Source organism: Carettochelys insculpta, chromosome 9, assembly GCF_033958435.1.
Source record: "Carettochelys insculpta isolate YL-2023 chromosome 9, ASM3395843v1, whole genome shotgun sequence".
Lineage (NCBI taxonomy): Eukaryota > Metazoa > Chordata > Testudines > Carettochelyidae > Carettochelys > Carettochelys insculpta.
This window is the reverse complement of record NC_134145.1, coordinates 19,863,865-19,886,742: the sequence shown is the minus strand read 5'-3', so window position 1 is coordinate 19,886,742 and position 22,878 is coordinate 19,863,865. Positions and strand designations below refer to the sequence as shown.

The window sequence follows — 22,878 nt, the reverse complement described above, 5'->3', positions numbered from 1 at the left end:
CAGGCTTGGAGTCAGGCCGGGGGGAGCTAGGGAAGGCACAGGGACCCGTGTGGTGGGAAGTCAGCTGGAGCGTGGAGCTCCAGCCAGCAGCGCCAGCCATGGGAACCCCAACCGGTACCGGGGGGAACCCCCATCCCTGCAACTGGAAGCTGGCTAGGCAGAGCCCTGTCTGGCAGAACCAGCTGCGGGAACTGGGGGGAAAGGGGGGTCTCCCAACCCCTGCAGCTGGAAGCTGGCCTAGGGAACCCTGCATGGATCTGGTGGGACCCCATCTCCTGCAGAGGCTGGAAGCCAGGGAGCTGATCAGCTCTTCCCTCCCTCTCAACCTTGGACTCAGACCCCCACCTTACCTGAGCTGGGCACTGCTCCTCAGGTATGCAGTTCTGTGCCCTGCAGCTGAAATGGTTGTCAATTTAATTGATTGGCTTAACTTCCTGGTGGCTGCTAGTCCAATTAAGAAGTTGAGAACCACTTCAGGAGTGTGAATGGCTTCTTTAATAGCTACTTGTGGAATGGCCTAGCCCAGGACCTTTTTGAAATGTAACCGCAACCCCTGTTTGGATCCCGACCCATAGGTTGGGAAACCCTGAACTAGAGTGAGTAACAAACATGGTTAATAGATACCCCAAATGGATAACTGAATAGTTGGGTAGCAGCAGTAAAATGTTGGTGTGAAAGATTTGAAAGCATTTAGAATAATTCTCAATTTGATTGCGGGGGGGAAAAAAATTCTTAGGAAATGTCCATCTTATTTTAAATGTATAGTATACTGTTTTGAAAGCCCCTTGTTTGGCATGTTAGCCACTGAATCTTCCAACATATTAGCACAAGTGTATTTTATGTATAGCAAAAGATTAAAACATTGTGCTCCTTCACTTAATTTTTCTTTTTTTCTCCCTTTTCTAGTCAAGTGTTTCTGCTCCTGATGTAGATGACCCAGAGGCTTTCCCAGCTCTGTCCTAAATTGGATGTCATAAGCCAACTGTGCCCCTTCGCTGGGCCCTCCTCTACGAGGCTTGCATGCTTAAGGATCCTAAACAACTAAGAAATTTTAAAAAGGAGACTGTCATTCATACCATTCACACCTAAAGACTGAATTTTATCTGTTTTGAAAATGAACTTCTCTCGCTACACAGAAGCAACAATATGGTAGCCAGTTTTGTATTTAGAAATGTAATGGTAGCAGGGATGTTTTCATAATTTTTTCAGAGATTATGCATTCTTCATGGATACTTTTTTGTATTGCTGCTTGAAAATATGCGTTTCCAAACTTGAAATATAGGTGTGAACAGTGTGTACCAGTTAAAGCTTTCACTTCATTTGTGCTTTTTAATTCGGGATTTTAAACATTTTTCCCAAACTACGATCTGGGTTTTTTTTAAATATTGCATACTCTTTCTCTTTCCTTTAATACCTACTTAGCAGAGTTTAACCCATGGTCATTTGGGATATGAGAATTTGATTTGGCAACCTGTTAGTACCATGAGGAATATACTGTTCTAGAATACTTTAATTTAGTTTTAATACTTAATTTCAATCTTGAAAAAGTCATTTTTCATCTCTTTGCTAGCTGTTTATGCAGAATCTTTATACAAAGTTGATATCAAATACTTGAAAAACAGTCAAAGCACATTGGTTTATAGTCAGATGTCTGCATAGTTGTCCAGCAGTGATGGGTGGATGATTGGTCTAAAAAAGTTTTTAAAAATTATATTACACCTTTCACTCATCCTTTTTTCTATTTTTCCCTTTTCCTTTCAACAAAGCTAGATATGTTATTGGTAAAAGTTGTTTATCCTGCTTAATATTACTTCTTGGGATAGTGTCCTCTAGATGGGGGTATTTCTTTTTGTTTTACAGGACTGGGAGGTGGAAAGGGAGCATCATCTCTTTCTGATAGCCTATTTAAATTCCATTTAGAATATGGAATGTTGGCAATGTAGTATGTTTATAAAAATTAAGTCATCATCTGATGTATTTACACACTATTCCATTAGCTGCAGTCCTTGTTCAGAAGAGGAAAACAAAGGGCACCATCTAGGTTTGGGAGGAGGAACATGAAAGTCAGTCCCTTCAAAAGGGAGAGGGGGGATATCTGTGGTCTGCATGGGGTTCAAGCAAACAAAAAAACAACCCTCTTGCCTTTATGGTCTAAATTTTGTTTGGAATTTTTGTTCCATTTCTACCCCTTTTTGGTCTCTGGTTATTAGCTGACAAATCAGTGTTTTTCAGAGGGTGATTGTAAGAAAACCTGCTATGCCTTGTAGATATTCCTTCAAGGTTAATTTAATCCCTGTGAAAAGGAACGTTACCACTTTCCAAATATGAAAGGACTTGAGAGAATGACTAATAAAAAAGATTCTTAGGCTTTTTTTGTCTGCAGCATTTGTTAGGAGACTAGAAACAGGTTGCTCGTTCTATTTAATGTTTTATGCTAAAATATTGGTAATTTCTTAACCAGGTAGATAGGAAGCAAATGGTAATGCCCTATTTTTTTAAAAGCTGTATAGGACTGGCAAAAAATATTGGAGACTTTTGGATATGAAAGTGTCTGTTTAACTGGCTCGCTTTATCTAAACTATTTTCTACACCACCTCCCCAAATCCTAAAACACAATTGTGCTGATTTAGACACAAGTTAATACCCATTGAATTAGACTTCCTTTGCGCACTCACTTGTTAGTTTAAAGAATGGTAGGCTGTGTGAAAGAGTGCTGTTTTCCAAAACACTGGATGGCAACATTTTTTGTTCCTGGATCAAATCTTCTGACATGAAACATGTTTTACACAGGTGCTTAACATTGGGGTACTCTTGCATCTGGCACCAAGAGGTAAACTTTCATTAACTACTTTTGCTCTCTCTGCAATTGCACGTTCCACAACATGGAATGTGCTGAAGGTTATAATATTTGTCAAGTACTAATATCTCTGATAATACAACTGTGCAAATAGCTTGATTTCCAGAACCACCTAAAATGAAAAGCTTTTGCTGTAATAGAACCCCTTCTGCCTAAACTATATATTTGGGCTTGCCACAATGAATCTTAACTCTTTATCCAGACTGCTCCTGTGCCAGTCAAGCATTTTGAGCCTTGCTATCTTTAAATTTGTCACAGAAGTTGTCTGTCTCTTTGCATATCATAGTATAGAGCAATACCTTGAATAATATGTCATATATAATACACCTTTTCAAGACAGCCTGTACATAGTCGGTCCATCTGCTGCTGTTCTAATGTAAATTTGCCTTAGTCCATTCATGTCAAAAACTAAAACTGTGAACTTCTCTCTCTACTATTAGTGGGTGTTAACTGACAACGTAAAGGTTTATTTTCATGCTCTTTTTTTATAAAATGTCCTGAAAACAGACAGTAGAATCCATTTAGGTTCGGGCATCTCTTCAGGCTTCTGTCCCAAGTGTTCTAAATCTTACAGTGTTTGTGCCCTGGCATATCCATTGCCAGCTTTGGATTTTGCTTTGGATAAATGTCTCCCTCCATTGAATAGTTCCAGTATTTTGCTGTTGATGAGCTTTTCAGTAATGTCTTGTCCTATTGCGTGCTCATCATGCTGTTGTGCTAAGACCAGTGCTTGCCTATATTCATAAAAGATATGGGTCAGAACAGAAAAGTTCACTCAATGTTTGTGGAGGGAAGTGGACAGCATCACACAATACAAATTGGCTTATTGATTGTACTAATTCAAAGGCTTGAGCATGAAAGTTGATCTTATAAAGTGAATACCATTGATCCTGGTAGAAAATATTAAGACTTATAGATAAATGCAAGCGTTGGCCTCATGGAAAAGGGCATAAACTATTTTAAGGAAAATTAAACAAGGATAAAAAGCCTGTGTGGATATGGTGTTTGCACCTGTTACTTTCAAAGAGAAGCGATGACTGACTGTCATTTGACCTTTTGCTCATTGATATTGATTTGTATACCCATGTCGATTAATAAGTGCAGTTACTTAGGGCTGACACTTTCGAGCATTTTCTAACCTATCTTATGATTGTAGGGAGTGTCACTGAGACTCCCTACCCCTCCAGTGTCAACATTTACTTGAAAAATTGCTAGTTGTAAAGTTTAGAAACTTCCACTTTTTTGTGTTTTCATGTCACACAATGCATAATGCCCTACAGTAGCATTAATAGATGCACAGATTCCTGCTGATGTCTTACAGTCCCGGTACACTGATCCATAAGCCTCCAAGGCAGTTGTGCTGGCTTCTGCAATAAAAATGGAAAAGTAGCATTGCTAGCAAAATAAAAGTTGAGGAAATAAATTTTATTCTCACTTACGAGCATCTGTGCAGACTGTGGGGTTTAAGTACTTTAGCTCTGAGTCTGAATGTGGATTTTTTTTCGAGCTTGAAATGAGACTTCAAGCAAGTTTCACATTGAAACTGGCTACTTAGTCAACAGACTTAATAGATTTTAAATTATATAATAGTAAAGAGTATATTAATTGATTAATTAGTTATTCATGCTGAACTTCTAGAATCAGCTAGCTACTCGTGCAGTGATGAGCAGTATGTAAAGCATAGGTGCTGGGAGAATGGTTGTCAAATAAAAAAGCTGTTTTTCAACTTCCATTCTCAAGTGATTTATCATACACGTGTCTAACTTGGTTATTAGAAGATGACATAAAGTACCTCATTCAAAGGTACTAATTTTAATTTGGTATGTCCTACCAGAATCTTCCAGCAAAGTTATTTACAGTGAGATGAAATATGAGGCTCTTGAAAAGGGGGAGATATTGGATATGTCAGTCAAAAAGTTGTACCATCTGACTGCTGTCTAGTGGGAATCCTTTGGACCTGTAGAACTGAAGACCTTTGCATGTGTTGTAGCCACAGTGTTACTGACAGTAGCTGTAGTGCAAATAAGCTTATGGAACCTGAAAATGAAGCAGATAGGGTAGAAAGCCAGTAGAATTTCTGTTGGGGAAAAAATGTTTTGTTGTTTTGCCGACCACTTCCATTAGGTAGTGGCCCAGTATAAATCGAGTATAAATAAATAGTAAAATTCAACTGTATTATTGGCTGTTGTCCAGGCTGCCTGAAGCCCATGTGGCATGGCAGTTAAGTCTTTCTCAGGTGAATTTTCACTTCCATTGTAAATATTGCTGTTCGTTCTTTCAGAACAAATCTTTGTCATAACTTAGAGCTATTTTCATTTTGTCTTAAGCAAACTTTCGCTTTTATGTACAGTGAGAGCAACAAGAGCAGTGATTTTTCAGTTTGTGTCACTAGTGAAGCAATTGTAGTGCACACTGCTCTTTAAACTGGCCATCTGCTCAGAGTCCCTGGGACTGATATTAGATTCTTCAAGGGGTAAGGTGCACTGGCAATCAGACGAGGCTTGCGAAATACCACATACCTGCACAGTTTGGTGTAGTCCAAAGCCACAAAAAAGTGGTGGTCGTGCTTTGATTTGCTGTAGCCTGACAGGCCACACTTTCACATGAGAAGTCAGTGCTCTCTATCCACGTTCCCATTCTCTGCTGGCAGGAGATTGAGTGGAAGCTGCAGGTGTTTAACATCTTTGATATGCATTTTAGGCATCCAAGTAAGAATTTTAGCCTCAAATAGACACTTACAGTCTATTAGGGTTTCAGGCAGGTAGGTCGTTCTATGACGGCTTCTATTCAAAGATCAAATGCTGTGCTTCTGAGCTTAAAAGAAACAATGTTACATCTTTCTTTAAAAAAATATTTAGTGGTGACAAATACTAAACATTTTTTCCAGCTCTGCTGCAAAATGGTGCTGGACATGCAGCCTTTTATTCATGTGTGAACAGGTTAAAATTAAATTATGCTAATCTTTATTGGATGTAATGATAAAAACACTTCTGTGTTGGAGAGAACTTTTCTATGCACCAAATTCGGTGGTCATATTTGAAAGAAGTTTGGCCCTTAGTCTGACAGGGCCACCATGCTACTGCTTAGTGCCAAGTGTGTGTGGCTTTATTCTTGCCAATATTGGCAGTTTCTCATTTTCATAAACACTGAAATTTTGCAGTTTTAATAGTGGGACAAATATATACTTGATACGGGATTGATCACAGTATATTACAGTTGAGTTTATGACGTGCACTTCAGAGAGTTCACATTTCTTGTAATTTACTCTTTATACAACAGAACACTGAATAAAAATAACGGCTTTGCTGTTCTCTCTGGTCACAAGGAAATAATTGGAGTTTTTCAAGTTAAATCCAAAGTTAAATTGATTAAATCCAAAATGAAATACTGCCATTTTATCTTCTGAGTCCAGCAAGAGCTCCTGCACCTTCAGCAAAATAGTAGCACAAACTCACATAGAATAGTAACCACGTAGATAATTAACTTTCTAACCATAGATACGTAAGACAATTAAGTAGAAGAGACTGAATTGTTCATTGCTGGTGGAAGTATTAAAAACATGCAGTTTCTTAACTTCCCTTTCAAGGCACTTCCCCCTAATATCACCACATGACACCAGCTTGGTTGTTCTGTGTTTGTATATTAGCATGGCATCCTGATCCATGAAACTTCACTGGGCAAGCAAGTTCTTTGGGAATGAAATGACCAATTTATTTGCATTCACTTTAGTTTCTCTGTCGCCATCTTTAGCTATGGTTTGGTCATACTAATGGCAACAGTAAAATAATAATGAAAGTGATCCTAGCGAACTTCAAATACTTGCTAATCATGAGCCTTAAAATCTAAGGGGAGAGGGAGAAACTAGGTTCCTCCCACCAATACTTGTGGTGACTAGAATATTCTGATCCATGCAAATAGATTTTATGCATAATACTTTGCATATCAGTGGGAGTACATATTCCAGTGTAAGGGCCAGTAGTGATTATTTAGGTACAGTGGCCTCAGGGGAAACTTACTTTCTGCCTTTATTTAATCTGTGTATTTGTGGCTAATTTATATAATGAGTCTTGACCCCCTTACTGTCAAATACTTCAAATGCTTCCATGCTGTAAGTAGTATCTGTCATCAAGGGATCACAATACATGGTATAGGTATTAAAGCTTTTACAACAGCAGTGAAAAGTAGAAACAATATTCCAATTCTGTCACTCAGAAAATGGCTATTATTACACCCTCGACACAGACAATGTCAGGTTCTGTAGTTCTGCTAAGGTGATGATTGCAAATGAGCATGAGTGTATTGAGATATTTGTACTTGAGTGATGATGATGGAACCATTGCAAAGCTTTGTGAAGATTTCCCCAGAAATAAAGCACACTGCTTTTATTTCCAAATTAAAAAGCAGGCTGGAATAATAGTTTAAAACTGCCTTGGCCCCTCAATTCCATCCCTGTTAGTTTTACTGTAGCCCAGCCTTAAAAATTAGGAAAGAGTTACCACACACCATTCCAAAGTGCCTTTTATGGTACAGTTATTTTGCTGAAAAGTTTCTGGAGCTTCTAATTTTTTTCTAAGCCATTTTCCTGTTTCCTGATTTCTTTCCAGCTCTGAAAAATTGCCTGTCCAAATGATGCACTATCCTACCTCTTAAAAGTCAGCAGACTCCATATCTCCCGAATGTTTGTTCAAGCAAGAATTAGGTGTAGAAGCAAGAAAATGAGAACAAGGTTACTTATTGTTGCTTCAGCGGCAATTGACAGGTGTTCAAAAACTTTGATTCTGGATTCAGTTTTCATTGATCAGCTATTATAACCTTAGCGCAGGTGTTACTATAAACTCTTCCACCTATAAAGGATTTTGCCACACTGGGGAAAGAATAAATTACCAATTCTAATTTTGAAGTTCAGTGACTTATTGCAGAATGGCTAAAATGTGTAGCACTAGAATAGTAGTAATGTGTGAGAAGAGATTTGTTATTTGTGATCAAACTATTGCACACTTTAGAGATGGAGTATACCAGCTGGAGTCATTCAAGCCACTCAGTGCCGTGGTAGGTTTATAGGTAGGATAAAACATTAAACTGAGGTAAAAATGTTATTTAACCTAATCTTTGAAATGAAGATTGACATGGTATGCAGGTGAAAAACTGTCTTCACCTGGTTGTCGTGCTTGGCTTATCCAACATTTTTTAAGTTTTGCTTAAAGTCACAGTATGTACAATACATAATCTGCATTGACCCACATTTAGGTGTGTTGAAAAATACATTTTAGGCATTAGAGAACAAGTATTTGGTTACATCACTCATGGAAAGTTTTACATAGGTGTGTAAAAGAAGATATGTTAATGAGTGGAGATTATCTCTCTGTATTTGGGGTAGGCTGGCTGTTGGAGAATACAGTCTGCCAGGGTGTTATCTGGGCTACTTGCCCAACTGCATCTCTCAGTGGCAGTCCTGCTCATTCCTCTTAGTACTGTTGTCCAGTGATGAATTTTGTTAGCTAAAAGGCTGAGGAGCAACTATTTTGAAGTAGTTGGCTTGGTCACTGAAAGCCTCCCCTACACAAGGGAATTACTGATTTAGTTAAATCTGGCAGCTGCTTTTTGCAGGTGCTTACTTCACTTGACAGATCTGGGGCCTAATAATGTGGCTTCTTACTAGTATTGTGCCATTCATCTGGAACAAGAGGTACAATAGCGATTAGTTCAGTTTGCCAGTTCTTTTCCTTCCTCAGGCTTAATTGTTGATTGATACCAAAGCACTTACATGTATAAATAGTTTTGCTATGAAAATGTCCGATTAGGTGCTCTAAAAAAGAAATAATCTGGAAATCGACTTTCTTCAAGAATTGCAGTTAGATCTATGCCAACCGATTTGATTTATTTTGTATGTATTGCAAATTACTTTGAGGCTGTTATACTTGTTCCTTAAGATTCTGTGATTGGTTGTATGAAGGTAGCATAGCAAATTTCTAATATGAAAGAGAAAAAGTTTGGTGCAAGGCTCTCCACTGGAGCTTAGGTATAAAGAGGAACAAGATGACATTTTTTCCCAAGGAATTGTAGTTAAAAGCAAACATTATTTGAAGCCCTGTGGAAAACATTTCAGAGGTCATTGTAATTTAGCTTTTAAAGTCTAGGACTAAAATTGCCTTTAAAATGTTTTAGAATAAATATTTGTATAAAATTTTGCTCAGTCTTTTTTATCTAGCTGGAGCATGGAAAAAAGGTGTCTTAAACCAGGTGTGTGTATAAAAAATACAGCATGTATGCAGTGCGCACACCTCACTGAGATGAGTATATATAAACAATGTCCAGCTTGAGCCCAGTAATGAACATAAAAGAAATCTTGCAGGCATTGGAAACTCATTCTGCTGCTGATCTACACGCAACCTGAAGGGTGCGTCACCTGAGAAGTAGCTGCATCCTCAGTCCTATGGATGTTAGTTTGAACTTAACCTCTCTTCATTCAAATTTTTAGAGAAGTTACATATTGAAAATGAGCTACTTCACATGCAAAGCCACTACTTGTATAAAACAAATTCCTTACTAGATGCAAGCAAGGTTAACATATAATTCTGAAAAGACCATAAGATAGTAGTATTTTCTTATTATTACTGATTTACCTTTTTATTGTTTTGATGCTTGACTACAGGAAAACATGATTGTATTTCATGGAAAAGCCACAGGCTTGTCATGACAGATCTTTTGATGTTTAGAACAGATGTGATTAGAAAAATACCATTATGGACCCATGTTGACAAAGAGACAATAGTGGAATAAAAAGAATTTTTGGAAAACTGCAGACCAAGGTTTTCCTCCCTGACCTGCAAGCATTACTTGTGTTGAAGGCCCTCTCCTGAGTGTGGCGGCTGTGTAGCTATCAGTGGGAAAAGCTGTGGCCTGAATTCAGCAGTCTTGTGTAATAATGGTGCATTTCTACTATATGGCAGGAAAAAGGAAATTCTCATTGTTTTCAGAGTACAGATATCTGCAGTTCCATTAAGAGTTATTAGATCAGGAAGTTAGAAAATAGCATTTCAGCAGGCAGTCTGTGAAAGTATTGAAATGGTTCAAAGCAACTAGCAAACAATTTAATTCACATATTGGCATATGTTTTACCTTCATTGGCAGGAGAACTATCATACATGGTAAGTAAAGAAGGCAGGAAAACGTAACAGGTAAGTTCAAAATCTGTACTACGTATGCTTGAAATGTCTACATTTAAACAACCAAGTACCTCCTGTTAAATATTAAATCTGGTACAGCAGATCAGACTCTGATCAATTGTACAGTAACAAGTAATTCTTTTCCCTCGGGTACTATGTGAACAAAATGTAGTTCAAAGTCCAGGAGTTTAAGTGAATAAAATGACAATGTATATCAAACATTTTAAAAACTGTATCTGGACTATTTTAATAAACAGTCAAAGATTTTGCTCTTGCAGATTCTTGTTGCCTGCTTATTCATTCCTGGCAACTATTCCTCCTACCTTTCTATTTTCCTGCCAGTGTTTCACCCAAACAGACAGGCTCACTTTTGTATAGTGATTCATATCACCAAGTGCAAAAATGTACTAGTTACCCATGTACACATCTGTAATATAGTGGGCAACGTACCATTATACGCAGTCTTGTGGCACCTTAAGAGACTAACAAATTCATACTCACACTCAGCACCAAGACAAGAAAAAAAAATCAACTAAAGCTCTAAAATCTGCATGCATAATTAGAGTGAACTGTGCCAGCAGAGCTCAGAGTATGGTCTAAAGCTGGAGTTTGAGTGGCATTTGAGAGTCCCTTAAACATATGAAAGGAGAGGAAATGGGGGGGGGGAGGGCAGAGCCTGCAGCAGAGGGGAGGATTGAGCAGTCCCAGCAAAATAAGAAGTGTTGTGTTTGGAAAAAAAAAACATGAGGCGCATGCTGGCTGTGCACAACATTGGGAGAGCCGTGTGCTCCCTCTGCTGTTGTTACTTTTGTCAGTAACTTCATTTATCCCTAATGAGCGAATCAGTTTGCATTGCAGAGGCTTGAGAGCGGAGGAGAATCAAGTACAACATATTTAATCTGATTCTTGGGGTCATAGTGCACATGCCCCATTTCACTCGAGGCCCACTGAGATGGAGGGTCACTCATGCGGCCCAGTCACTAGCCTTGGTTGCTCATCACTGTGCTGTGGCCATTCAGCCTTGAGGAACACCCATGTACTGTGAGTTCTAGCCCTCCAATTGGCACGTGACTATTCCACCTGTATTCTGATGAGGGGTTCCTCCTTCACTGGGAGCTTAAACAGCCTCATTTTTCAAAGTGAGGGGCTCTGTGAAATACAACTCCCAACCCAGCTCTGTATGCAGCAGTTGAGGTGGGACCTCCATTGCTGATAGCTCTGGCCCTCAAACAGATCAGGGGACAGAGCTAGGGCCATATTAGGAGCCCAGCAATCTGCCCCAGTCCTCAGGGACATTGCTCTGATCTATGGTAGGAGAAGCTGGGCTGTTTGCAGCCTTTTAGGCTTTGTCTAGCTTAGAGGGGGTTTGTTGGCAGAAGTTTTTTGATCTCTTCCAACAAAACTTCTGTCAACAGATCGCAGCCAGGCTGAGGGAGGATTGCAAGCGTGATCTGCTTTGTCAACAGTGGCTGGATTGCTGAGCCATTCTATCAGCAAACAGCCAACCAGAAGCACAGCAGACAGGGTTGCGCGGTGTCCCAGAAGCCCTTTCTGTTGGCTGAAGGCCCCCAGGAATATCCACACTGGCTTTTTGTTGACAATCTCTGTTGACAGAGGCATTCTTTCTCATGGGGGGGGGGGGGGTACAGCTGTTGAGAAAAGTGCTGCATTCTGTTGACTTACTGTCAACAGAACACCCTTGGGAATCTGGATGCCGTTTTGCCAAAAAAAAACCCTAGTAAAGACATAACCTTAGTTACCAAAAGCCCTTCTGTCCCTGGCCTCATGGCCACACCTGATGGGCATTGAGGGGCCAGAAGAATGAAAAGAAGTGGAGAGCTGAGGATTGCAGAGCTCCAAGGCCCGAGTTTCCTAGCGAGCCCTGCTGGTTCTGATTATGAACCATGGCTTTAATAGGAAAAAAACAGCAGAAAATGTACAAATGGCAGAGGTGCTCAATGACTTTGTTTTGGTTTTCACCAAGAAGGTCAGTGGTGGTTGAAAACCCAACATACTGAATGCCAATGAAAATGGGTTATGTTCAGAAGCTAAAATAGGGGAAAAAATGTTTAAAAATTACTTGAACAAGTTAGATGCCTTCAAGTCACCGGAGCCTAATTAAATTAATCCTAGGATACTCAATGATCTGACTGAGGAGATACCTGAGCCATTAATTATCTTTGAAAAGTCACTGAACATGGGAGAGATTCCAGAAGACTGATAAAGGGTAAATATAGTGTCCATTTATTTAAAAAAAAAAAAAAAAAAAAAAAAAAAAAAAAGGAAACTACGGACAACCTAGGGAATTCTACAAATCAGCTTAAGTTCTGTACAAGGAAAGATAATTAAAGAATCCATCTGCAAACCTTTAGAAGATAAGGTGACAAGTAACAGCATCGATTTGTCAGGAACAATAATGTCAAACCAACCCAATGGCTGTTTTGACAGGACAACAAGTCTTGTGAGAAGTGGGGGAGCAACAGATGTGGTATATCTAGCCTTTACTAGGGCTTTTGATAACCTCTCATAATTTATCATTAATACACTAAAGAAATACAACCCAGTTAAGAGCTCCTATGAGGTGAGTTTGTAACTGTTTGCAGAGAGTAGTTATTATTAGTTCACAGTCATGCTGGAAGGGCATAATGAGTGTGGTTCCATAGGGATGATTTCTCAATCCAGTTCTGTTCATTATCTTCAATTATTTAGACAATGGCATAGAGAGCACACTTACAAAGTTTATGGATAATATTAAGCTGAATGGGGTTACAAGGGCTTTGGAGAACAGGATTATAATTAAAATGATCTGGACAAACTGGAAAAAAAATGAGCCACTGCATGAGGCTGGGAGGGAGCGTGTGTGGCGGAAGGCCAGTGCCATGGTTCGGGTGGCACTGAAGGCTCAATGCCCTAAGCCCTGCCCTTCCCACCTTGATCTGAGACCCATGGTGGCTGTTGGCCTCCTTGCTTTCATCTGTTTTGTTGCACTGTTGGTATTCAACCCACACTTTTTTTTTACCCAGCGGTGCAAGGATTTCTTGAAAATATTTCCTAATGGGCTCTTCTTCTTCGAGTGTCCCCGTGGGTGCTCCACAATAGGTGACGGGCTTGCCCGGCGCCGCAGATCGGATCTTCCAAGCAGTTTCTGCCGGACTGCGCATGTGCCGGCGCATGCGCCGGCACGCGCCGCTCCCTTGCGCGCTCCTGGCCACGTGCGCGATCCGGTCCCCGCCAGTTCCTCTTAACCGCCGTCGGCTGCAGACGGAATCCGACTAGGCTAAGGCCAAATAGCGTATTCAACGACTTTATCTGTTTTTCTTTCCTCGTTTTATCCAAAACCTCATAACTCCCAACGAAGAGGCGCGCCTACACCTCCTGGACGTGAGGAGGGCGCTAGCCTTCTACGTAGACAGGACCAAGTCCTTCCGGAAAACGGATAGACTCCTAGTCTCCCTCGCTCCCAAATCGAAAGGAGAGGGTCTCTCCTCGCAGAGAATCTCAAAGCACGTTGTATCCTGCATAAAAATGTGCTACGAGCTCAGAAAGACTCCTTTATCGGCCACTCCCAGGGCTCATTCCACCAGGGCGGTGGCGGCATCAACAGCCTTTTTCAAGGGCGTTGCGTTAAAAGACATTTGCAGAGCGGCGACCTGGTCGTCCTACGACACCTTCGCCAAACATTACGCCCTTCACAGGGTATTCCAAGAGGATACCCGTCTCTCCGCAGCGGTCCTCTCGGGGACAAGCTGCACATAATCCGATTACCCACCTCCTATCTTGGGTTACTGCTGGGTAGTCACCTATTGTGGAGCACCCACGGGGACACTCGAAGAAGAAAGAGAAGTTACTCACCGTAGTAACGGTGGTTCTTCGAGATGTGTCCCCGTGGGTGCTCCACTACCCGCCCATCCTCCCCGCTTCGGATCTCTGTTAGTGTTTTGCAGGGGCACCCGAGGCGGTTGGTCGAGGAACCGGCGGGGACCGGATCGCGCACGTGGCCAGGAGCGTGCAAGGGAGCGGCGCGCGCCGGCGCATGCGCGGTCCGGCAGAAACTGCTTGGAAGATCCGATCTGCGGCGCCAGGCAAGCCCGTCACCTATTGTGGAGCACCCACGGGGACACATCTCGAAGAACCACCGTTACTACGGTGAGTAACTTCTCTTTTTTTATCACCTACCAGCCATGGTAGGTTTTTTTCTTTTTTCCCCCCCGCTCCACTTCTGCAGTTCCCAGATGTTGATTTCAACATTAGGGTCTGCACACTTAGGAATGTTGTCCTTTCTCTCCAAGGTGTCTTGGTTGACACTAACAGCAACAAAGGGTCCTGTGGAACCTTATAGACTGACAGAAAAGTTTTGAGCATGAGCTTTCATGAGCACAGACTCACTGCATCAGACTGTTGCTCCTTTCTGGTTGCACCTGAGTTACAAAACAGTTCAGTTTATACACAGCACTACACTAGTTTAGATTAAAAATAAGTTTATTAGTAAAAGGTAAGGTTGACTGACACTTCCTTGGTTAAGCTCTTTCCTAGAGGCCCAAAGGTGCAAGTGCCTTTGTTATCTCAGGTGAACGGTATAGCTGAGGTGGCTCTGCCCCATTCTTTTACAGGCGGATGAACCTTTAAAGTGGAGTCCTCTGAGAGTCACTCTTCAAAGTAAAATTTATTCATTCAATAAAGAACACAAGATGGAGTCTGGTAGTGAAGAAGCTTCTGTGCTTTCTTCTCCTACTTGTGTTTGCTAAAATCCAAATTGTTCGGTTTCCTGCCAACTGCTCCCCTTTTGTCTTAAGGTCAACTGTTTACATCTTGTACATAAACTGATATAAACTTACTCTGCTTTACGTAATAGGCTTGTTTAACAACTTTTGCCTGCCCAGAGCTGGCTGGTTTTGAACATGTGCTATTATCAGATGTGGAATTTACAACTTTACATACACTGTTGCTGCATACCTTTTGCCATGATATTTCGACCAGTGAGTTAATTTTAAAAATAAGGCATATTTTGTACAATGTATAATGATGTGTAGGTGTAAAAACAGGGTGCTTTTGGTCATGCTCTCCCTCCCCTAAAATGATCTGAGCCCTCAAGTAGGAGGGGTACTGGCTAAAGTTGATGGGGAGGGGGGTTGTATGGATCTGCTCTCCGAAGTTCTTTGCTTTCAAAGGTATTCAGTTTAGCCACTCTTCACCTGCATCTACACTACATTCCCCTTTTGAGAGAGGAATGCAACTACAGCCAATTTGAAAAGCAAATGAGGTGCTGATTTACATATGGCATGCCTTATTTGCATAATGGTAGCCACTCACTGTTCCAGAAGATCGGTTTTCAGGGAAAAAAACAAGCAGCGTAGATGGAGTTTATTCACACGTATCCATGTCTTGGAGCCAGGCACCAGCTCCCTGCCCCTCAGAGGAGTGGGGAAACTGACCAGCTCCCTGCTACTCAGGGGGAGTGGGGAGCAGCACTGACTTGGCTACCACCACTAACAGGACAGGTTTCTGAGCTCCTGTCGGGGTGGCAGCCTCCCCACTCCTGGCATGGGTGGTGAGAATCAGGTTGTGCAAGAATGCAACCTCCATGTAAGTTGGGGAATCTACTGTAGTAAGTCCCCCGCCTCCCAAGTACATATACTGATTTTTTTTTTTTAAAAACAAATGCAACTCTCACTAAAAACAGTATTAAAAACAGTGAGGCACTGATACAAATCAAGCCATTTAAGCCACACAAATCACACCATTCCACTTATGCTTCAGCTCGTCGGCTGCTGCTGGTGGAAGCACCGCCTTAAATAAAAAAGCAGTGCAGTAGCAATGTAAAGACTAACAAAATAATATGGTAGGTGATAAGCTTTTGTGGGACAGGAGTGTTGAACATTTGCCAGGCCAGAGTGTAAGGTGGAAGCCCTCTCTCCCTCAGATCTCGAGCTATTGTGGGTAAAATGTGCCCAGTCAAGGGGTTTTTTTGTTTTTTTTCCTAAAGGTTCTCACTCTCCTGCTTCCAGAAAACACTCACTGCCACGCCGTTGCCTCATGCCTGGTTTGACAACTTCTGCTCTACATTAAAATTAAACTCCTGGCAAATAATAAATATGTATGCTCCACTGTAAAACCTCTCAACTTGTCTGTATGAACATGTCCCCTACCTCAAATGTAGGTTCTCATAAGGTCCATACAAGAAAAAGATGCAAAACAAATACTGTTTCACAACATAAAACAAAGTACACAACTCGTTCCATTTTAACAGTGTTTGGATTTTACCCCTTTAAAGTACAAGACTAAACATAATAATTTTGTTATTTGTGTATTTGACTGAAGTGCACAGAACCTAGCCAGAATACAAAAGAACAGACATTCAAGCTTGACTGCTTATTCTGTGAAAGAATTGCAGTCAATTTTTACTGCATCTAAAGTAAGTTTCCCTCCACAAGAAAACATTGGCATCAGAAGAGAAGTTGTTGGAAAAATGGAGAAGGATTTGCATTCAAATTCATTGCATTCTTCGTTCACGTCCAGAATGGCAGACGATATCTTTGAAGGCAAATAGTTTGCAGTTATGTCCGTCAGAGGATTGGCAAGGTACTCAGAAACCATTTGAACTGGCTCTGCTTCCTCTGGTCCTACTTTTTTGTACAAGTCAGGCAGGTGACACTTATAATTGTCTCCATCATCTGGTGTGCTGGGAACTAAAGGTTTGTACTCAGAGTCCTGTTCAGTGGACTCCTGTTTCTCACAGCTGTTTTCTGTTGCTGAGCGGTCCTGATTTTCACTGCTTTTAATGTTGCTGATGATTGATATGTCACTGAAAGCCTCTGGTTCCCTTTTTATGAAGACTACTTCTACTTCTATAGTTTCAGGCTCTTCAAAACTGCTCAAGTAGCTGAGGCACTGATCGGAATGTAAGTTCAGCTCATCCTGGTGGGTGAGTAAAAATACTCATTATTCAAGCAGTATCTTCTACCCTGTCAAACATCCTTTCAAGGGCTTATCTCCACTATGCCAGATGCTGCTGTGCTTGAACCACCAGCTGTCTGTCAATTTATCACGCCTGCTTAGACATGATAAACTGATCTCTCAGTGCTCTCCCTTTGACAACAGTACTCCACCAGGACAACAGGAGAGCATTCCCCACCAGCATTACTGCACACAAGATGCACCCAAATAGCATAGCTGAAGTCTTGTAGATTAGATTGGTGGTAGCGTTTAGTGTACAGAAGGCCTAATACTGCTATATCGAAAAGTAGGTTTCTGGATTGTCTTTGTGTCTGGAAGATATCTGATAATCTAAATAGGCCATAAGATTCACAAACTAGTTTCCTGCCAAAACAAAGAGAATTCCTGCAGCATCTCATGGACTAAGAGATTTTTTGAAGTATAAGCTTTCGTGGACAAAGACCCACTTTGTCAGATGCATCCTGAAAATTGAGAGAGAAGGGGGCTTTCAAAAGCAGGGTTTCCTTTTGAATGAACCCTGAAAGCTTATGCTCCAAAATCTTCAAAAAACCTAAGTCTATATGGTGTCACAGGACTTCTTGTTGTTTTTGCAGATATAGACTAACACGGCTACCCATCTGATACTAGTTTCCTGCTAACAGCCCTCTGACCATAAATGGACACTTTTTTGTATTGAGGGTTTACAGACATTTATGACCAAAAGAGTTTGAAGGTGAAGTTGACAAGCTCAGTATAAAAAGAATTCTAAAAGATGGCTTACCTCTACGGAGGAGTACTTTTTAGCCCACGTAGAGTTAGCAGGATCTGGAATGGCTTTTTTGTACCACTGAGGTACAAGGACAGAAAGGAAGGAGCTTAATCTACAAACAAATTGAACACATTGGCATTAAAATCAGAATGACTAATTGCTGCAAATATAATGGCTTTAAACTATACTGCATACCTGCTCACATTAAAATCTGACATAGTAAATTGGGACACTTCACAACGCTGAGATATTAAATAGTCAGTATTCAGCTCAGGGTAGACTGCTTTAGTCTGGACCAGTAGAAATTCTAGTGTGGCAGTATTTGGTAGTCTGCATATTACTTTGTTGGAACCTGTACAAAAGTAATTTAGTCTAAGATGTGGAGAAAACTACTGTGATGTTGACTGGTACTTTCTCCTTAATGTTTTCCTTTGCTAGCACCTATGGTGTCTCCCTCAGACCTACATTCAGATGGTTTGCAAAGAGAGTGTCTTGCTATTTATACTGCTGCTCCTGGATTCTCCTGAAAAGCAGGAGTAACAAATTTTATTCAGGCTTCAAATGGCCAAGACGTGCACTTTTCCTTTTCTGAAGTGGTCCACAAATATCCACGTCTGTTTTCCTTAAAATGTGACTACTGCAAAACCCCTCTGCTTTGAGCCCTTGAAGAAGCTCCTTCGCAAATGCAGCCACTTGACTTAGCAGGATGGAAGATAAACAGAAGGACTCCTACACCTTGCTCTGTCTCAACCACCACTGACTTTCTAAACCCACATGACTACATTTAACCATAACGGAAGATACCTGTCTTGGCTTTTCATTAGCTGGACTTTCAATCTAAGCCATGCATAACATGCTGAATGAGGTAACACCTCTTACAAGCCAGTAAGTTATCTCTTCCCATCCCTGCTCCTTCTCTAGTATGCCAAAAAAGGGTCCTCCAACACATTTTTCTCAGACCTGGTGACTGTCTAGAGCACCTGACAAAGCTGAACTTTAGCCTTTAGAGTCTAGCAATACCTGGCATTTTGTCAACAAAACCCAGGGAGCACCCGGATTTCCAAGGCCTTCTGTCGGCAGTAAATCAACAGAATACAGAACTGTTGTCAAGTCTTATCCCACTCGCCACGAGAAATAACGCCTCTGTTTACAGAAAGCCGGTCTGGGCGGGGCCTCTATCAACCAACAAGGCTCCCAGGACACTGGGCAGCCCTGTCTGCTGTGCTTCCAGTTGGCTGTTTTGTCGAGAGAGTGGCCAGGCAGTCTGGTCACTCTCTGTCAACGGAGTGGATCACTCTTGCGACCCACTTGGCAATTTGGCTGTGCTCTGTTGACAGAAGTTTTGTCGAAAGGTATCTTCTGACAAAAACTTCTGTCGACAAATTGCTGTAATCTAGACATAGCTGAAGAGTTTCAGTCTAAGGGCCTGATTCTGTTCTCAGTGAAGTTAGTGGGAGTCTTGGCATTCATTTCAATGGAAGAAGAATTAGGCCCTCAGAGTCGCTTGAAAAAGTATTTATATATAAACATGTAAGGAGGTATGTGTGATTGTTCTTGATCGGCACACATCTGAACCTGGATCTATTTACATGTACAAATACCTGACTTTGTGTCCTGTGTTTTATTTAATATCATTTATGCAATTTGTCTGACATCTTATGAATTTCAAATACAGTTTAAAAGAAATTTAGAACAAGTTGTAAAAATACATTATGCATTCTAAAGATAAATCTACTTTACTTTTTGAGTTCAGATACAGTGAAAAAAAAATCACTTACACTTTTTGAGGAGACTGCAGCAAGCAAATGAAGGTTGAAATACTGAAGAAGATACAAGCAGCCAAAATAATAATCCATTCAGAAGAACCTATAAATCCCAGCAAACTCATGTTGATTAACAACAATGATCAGGTTTTAAGTATGCTAACTCACTTGTGTGTTTGAGCTATGACAGCTTTCTCTCTCAGAAGCTAAAAAGAATTGAGTACGTTTAAGAACTGGATTTGACACTGCTGACATGCTAAGGAGCACTTGGCCAAATGGAGAGTCCCAAGTCGCAATTTCACCCAAAACCGATTAATATGTGTGCTGCGCCTAACATTGACATATGCAGCGAATAAATCTAGAGTCAATAAGACTGACACTGGTAGAAAGTGCTAAGCTAGTCAGAAAAGCTTTTAGACAGTAAATGTACTATGTTTTATCTATGAAACAATCAAAATTAGAGCTGGTCAGGAATTTATCATCAGTTTTTTGACAAAATTCAATGTCTGCAAAATCAAAACTCAGTGTTGTAACATTTTGATTTAGCTTAAAAAAATATTTTGGTTTTGATCGACCCAAATATTTAATACTTCAATTCGTCAAACAGAATCAAAATAGTTCATTTGGGGTTAGTTGAGCATGCATTCTCCTCTTTAGAGTTGGTTCCACATGTGGTTATTTCCCATAACGCGTCCTTGTTTCTCTGAACTGCTGTGGTGCATGATGGGACTCACATAACTACTGCATAAACCAAAAGGAAACTCTTTGGTATTTTCTAATAATTTTTTTCTGACCTTTCTGTTCCAATTTGGGATGATGAAAAATGTCAAACTGGGAATTTCCCAGGGGTTGGATTACCAACTCTAACTAAAATTTTAAAAAGTGGTCTGACCTTGTAAGTGGTATTACAGGCAAAGTTGTGTGGAATACACACACACAAGGGAGCAATTTCTGAATACAGGAAACATCTGCAATAGCTGAGAATTACAGAATTCAGGAATAATACCTTCTTACTTTACTGGGAGTCACTAGGCATTTTGCCATTTTTTAAAATGTGAACATAATCAGGCCCTATTTTACAGCTAGCTTAAATTTTTAAGTAGTAATTTGAGGCCAATGGGATTGTTCAGATTGAAGTCTGCAGCAAAACTCCTATTGCCCTCAGTGAAGTAGAACACTACTTTCCTTACTCATGTCAACAGGCCCAAGGGCCTCAAATTACTACCTGCAAATCCTAATTGTTTACGCAGACATCTTGGGGGGGAGGGTGGGCAGTTGGAAGGAAAAAAAACTGCTGCACAATTTTATAAGCAGCTGAAAATATCCAGTTATCTTCTCCATAAGAGTTAACAGGAGTAGGTACAATCCAAATTTGTGCAAAAGAGCTGGAGCAGAAGATAGGCTAGAACTCTTTCTGCTGACTGTTTACACAAAAGTCCTAAGATGAAAATAGTCATTACTTTCTATGTATACCAGTTCCTCATTCCCCTTAGGGCTTTCTCCAGCCATGGTTGAAGCTGTCATCCACAAACCGTAGTTCACATCACGCTGTAGGTTTTTGATTAAAAATGAATTTCTGGAAGTTTCTTTAGGGATGACTGAAAGGAGGAAAAGAAGACATCAAAAAGCCAGTGTTTTTATGTTCTGATTCAGTTCTAAAGAACTAAATCCTCAATTCTCCATCTCACTTCTCTCACCCTCTCCCTTCTTGTTCTGAGTCTTGTCTTCACTATTTTCTTCCACTCTTGGCTACTTGTTTTTATTTTACATTATGTCCTGTGCTCTGAACAGTCTCTTCCTTTATCAAATGCCCTGCTTTCTCCTCTACACCTCTCTGCAGTTTCTTTCATGAAACTTCTCCACTCCAGATCTGTCCCCTTTGCACTTTTGTGTCTGAACCATTGTCTTGTTACTCTATTTGGTTGAATTAGATCATAAGCTGCTCAGGGTAAAGACCACGATTACGAAGTTTGCTAAGCACTATGTACACTTAAAGGGCTTTGTAAATAATCATATTCTTTACACACAGAATTTAGCAGTACATTCTTCTGTCCGACTTCAATTGGTGTGATTCCTTGTAAAGAAACACTGCATAGATGAGTAGTGTTCATATTTGAGGACTTACTTTAACTTTCTATGCATTGTGCCTGCAATGAGCTGCAAGAACGATGGACCCAAATAACTGTACTGAGCCCCGCTTTACGTCAGTGCAGCTTCATGTGGTCAAGGGATCTGCCTACACAGATTTTGTAATAGCATGGGGGGAAGGGAAATTTATAAATTTACTATATAATTTAAAGTGTTTGTCTGTTTATCTGTTCAAGAACTCCTCCTAAACCATTAGCACTAGGTCCCCCCAATTCTGTATATAGCGTCCTCTGATCAGAACTTAAAGCAAATTAAGGGTTTAGTTGTATCAGGAAAATGCGATGTGTCTGGAATGGGACTGCTTCTCATAAAAGTGCACAGAAAGGAGACAATCACCAGGCAGATGAAAGGGGCTGGCTGGAGGTATGCTCCTCTCCCTGTCAGTGCCCCAGCCCCAAGCCTCTTCTGCCCCAGGCACCCTTTGGGGGCCTGATGCTCCCTCCTTCCTGAGTCCTACAGGGACATTGCTAACTGTTCCCCTTTCTCAAGGAGGGAGAGGAACATTCAGTTTGCTGCATTCCCTACTCTGGCTGGGGAACACAAGGGGTAGACAAGCGTGGCTTTGCCCAAGCCAGGGGACATGCATCCTTCCCCCAGCTGTGCTCACTGGAACTGGGGTAGCCATGGAGAGGTGCTTCTCACCTGGCCCCAAGCTGCTGAGGTGACAGAGGACTGAGGCAGTCCTCTATTCCCAGGGGCAGCTTGCATACTGACCCCCCGGCCCTTTATCCCTAGCCCCACCCAACAGCAATGATTGAAATGAAGCATGTACATTTTCATTTTAGTTTCAAAAATTTAAAAAAAACCCCACAGACTCAAGGAACACTGGATAAGTCTTTTTTATATATATATATATATATATATATATATATATATATATATATACACACACACACACACACACACACACACACACACACACACACACACACACACACACACACACACACACACACACACACACACACACACACATATATATATATATATGAGTGCTTTCATTTTTTTTTTAATCCCACTGACTAAGGCTACCGTTCGCTCACAGAGTTCACAGATTTCTGTGACCTGTCAGGCCTTCTGTGACTTCCTCTGGAGCAGGGCTGCAACTGCCATCCACCCTGGGGCTACAAGAACAACTGATGCAAAGCCAACCCAATGCTGCTTTACAGCTGACCAGCAGTCAGCCCCAGAGCCACTGGACCAACTGACCAGGGGCATCAGGCCTGAGGCCACTGGAGCAGC

The 22,878-nt window shown here is 41.0% G+C and overlaps 2 protein-coding genes across 5 annotated transcripts in view; one reads left to right on the top strand and one right to left on the bottom strand.

Annotated features, from left to right (window-relative positions):
- SERBP1 (SERPINE1 mRNA binding protein 1) overlaps window positions 1-9,041 on the top strand; it is a 33,410-nt gene extending 24,369 nt beyond the window's left edge. For all 4 annotated transcript variants that reach the window (XM_075003374.1, XM_075003373.1, XM_075003372.1 and 1 more), the window contains one exon: window positions 907-9,041. In XM_075003374.1, coding sequence (XP_074859475.1) covers window positions 907-963 — 57 coding nt within the window. In that variant the 3' untranslated portion in view covers window positions 964-9,041. The remainder of the gene's footprint in view (window positions 1-906) is intronic.
- Window positions 9,042-15,982: 6,941 nt separating this feature from the next.
- Window positions 15,983-22,878, bottom strand: part of IL12RB2 (interleukin 12 receptor subunit beta 2) — a 31,477-nt gene continuing 24,581 nt past the window's right edge. The window contains 4 exon segments of the mRNA XM_075002973.1: window positions 15,983-16,938; window positions 17,738-17,837; window positions 19,504-19,591; window positions 20,949-21,086. Coding sequence (XP_074859074.1) covers window positions 16,393-16,938; window positions 17,738-17,837; window positions 19,504-19,591; window positions 20,949-21,086 — 872 coding nt within the window. The 3' untranslated portion in view covers window positions 15,983-16,392.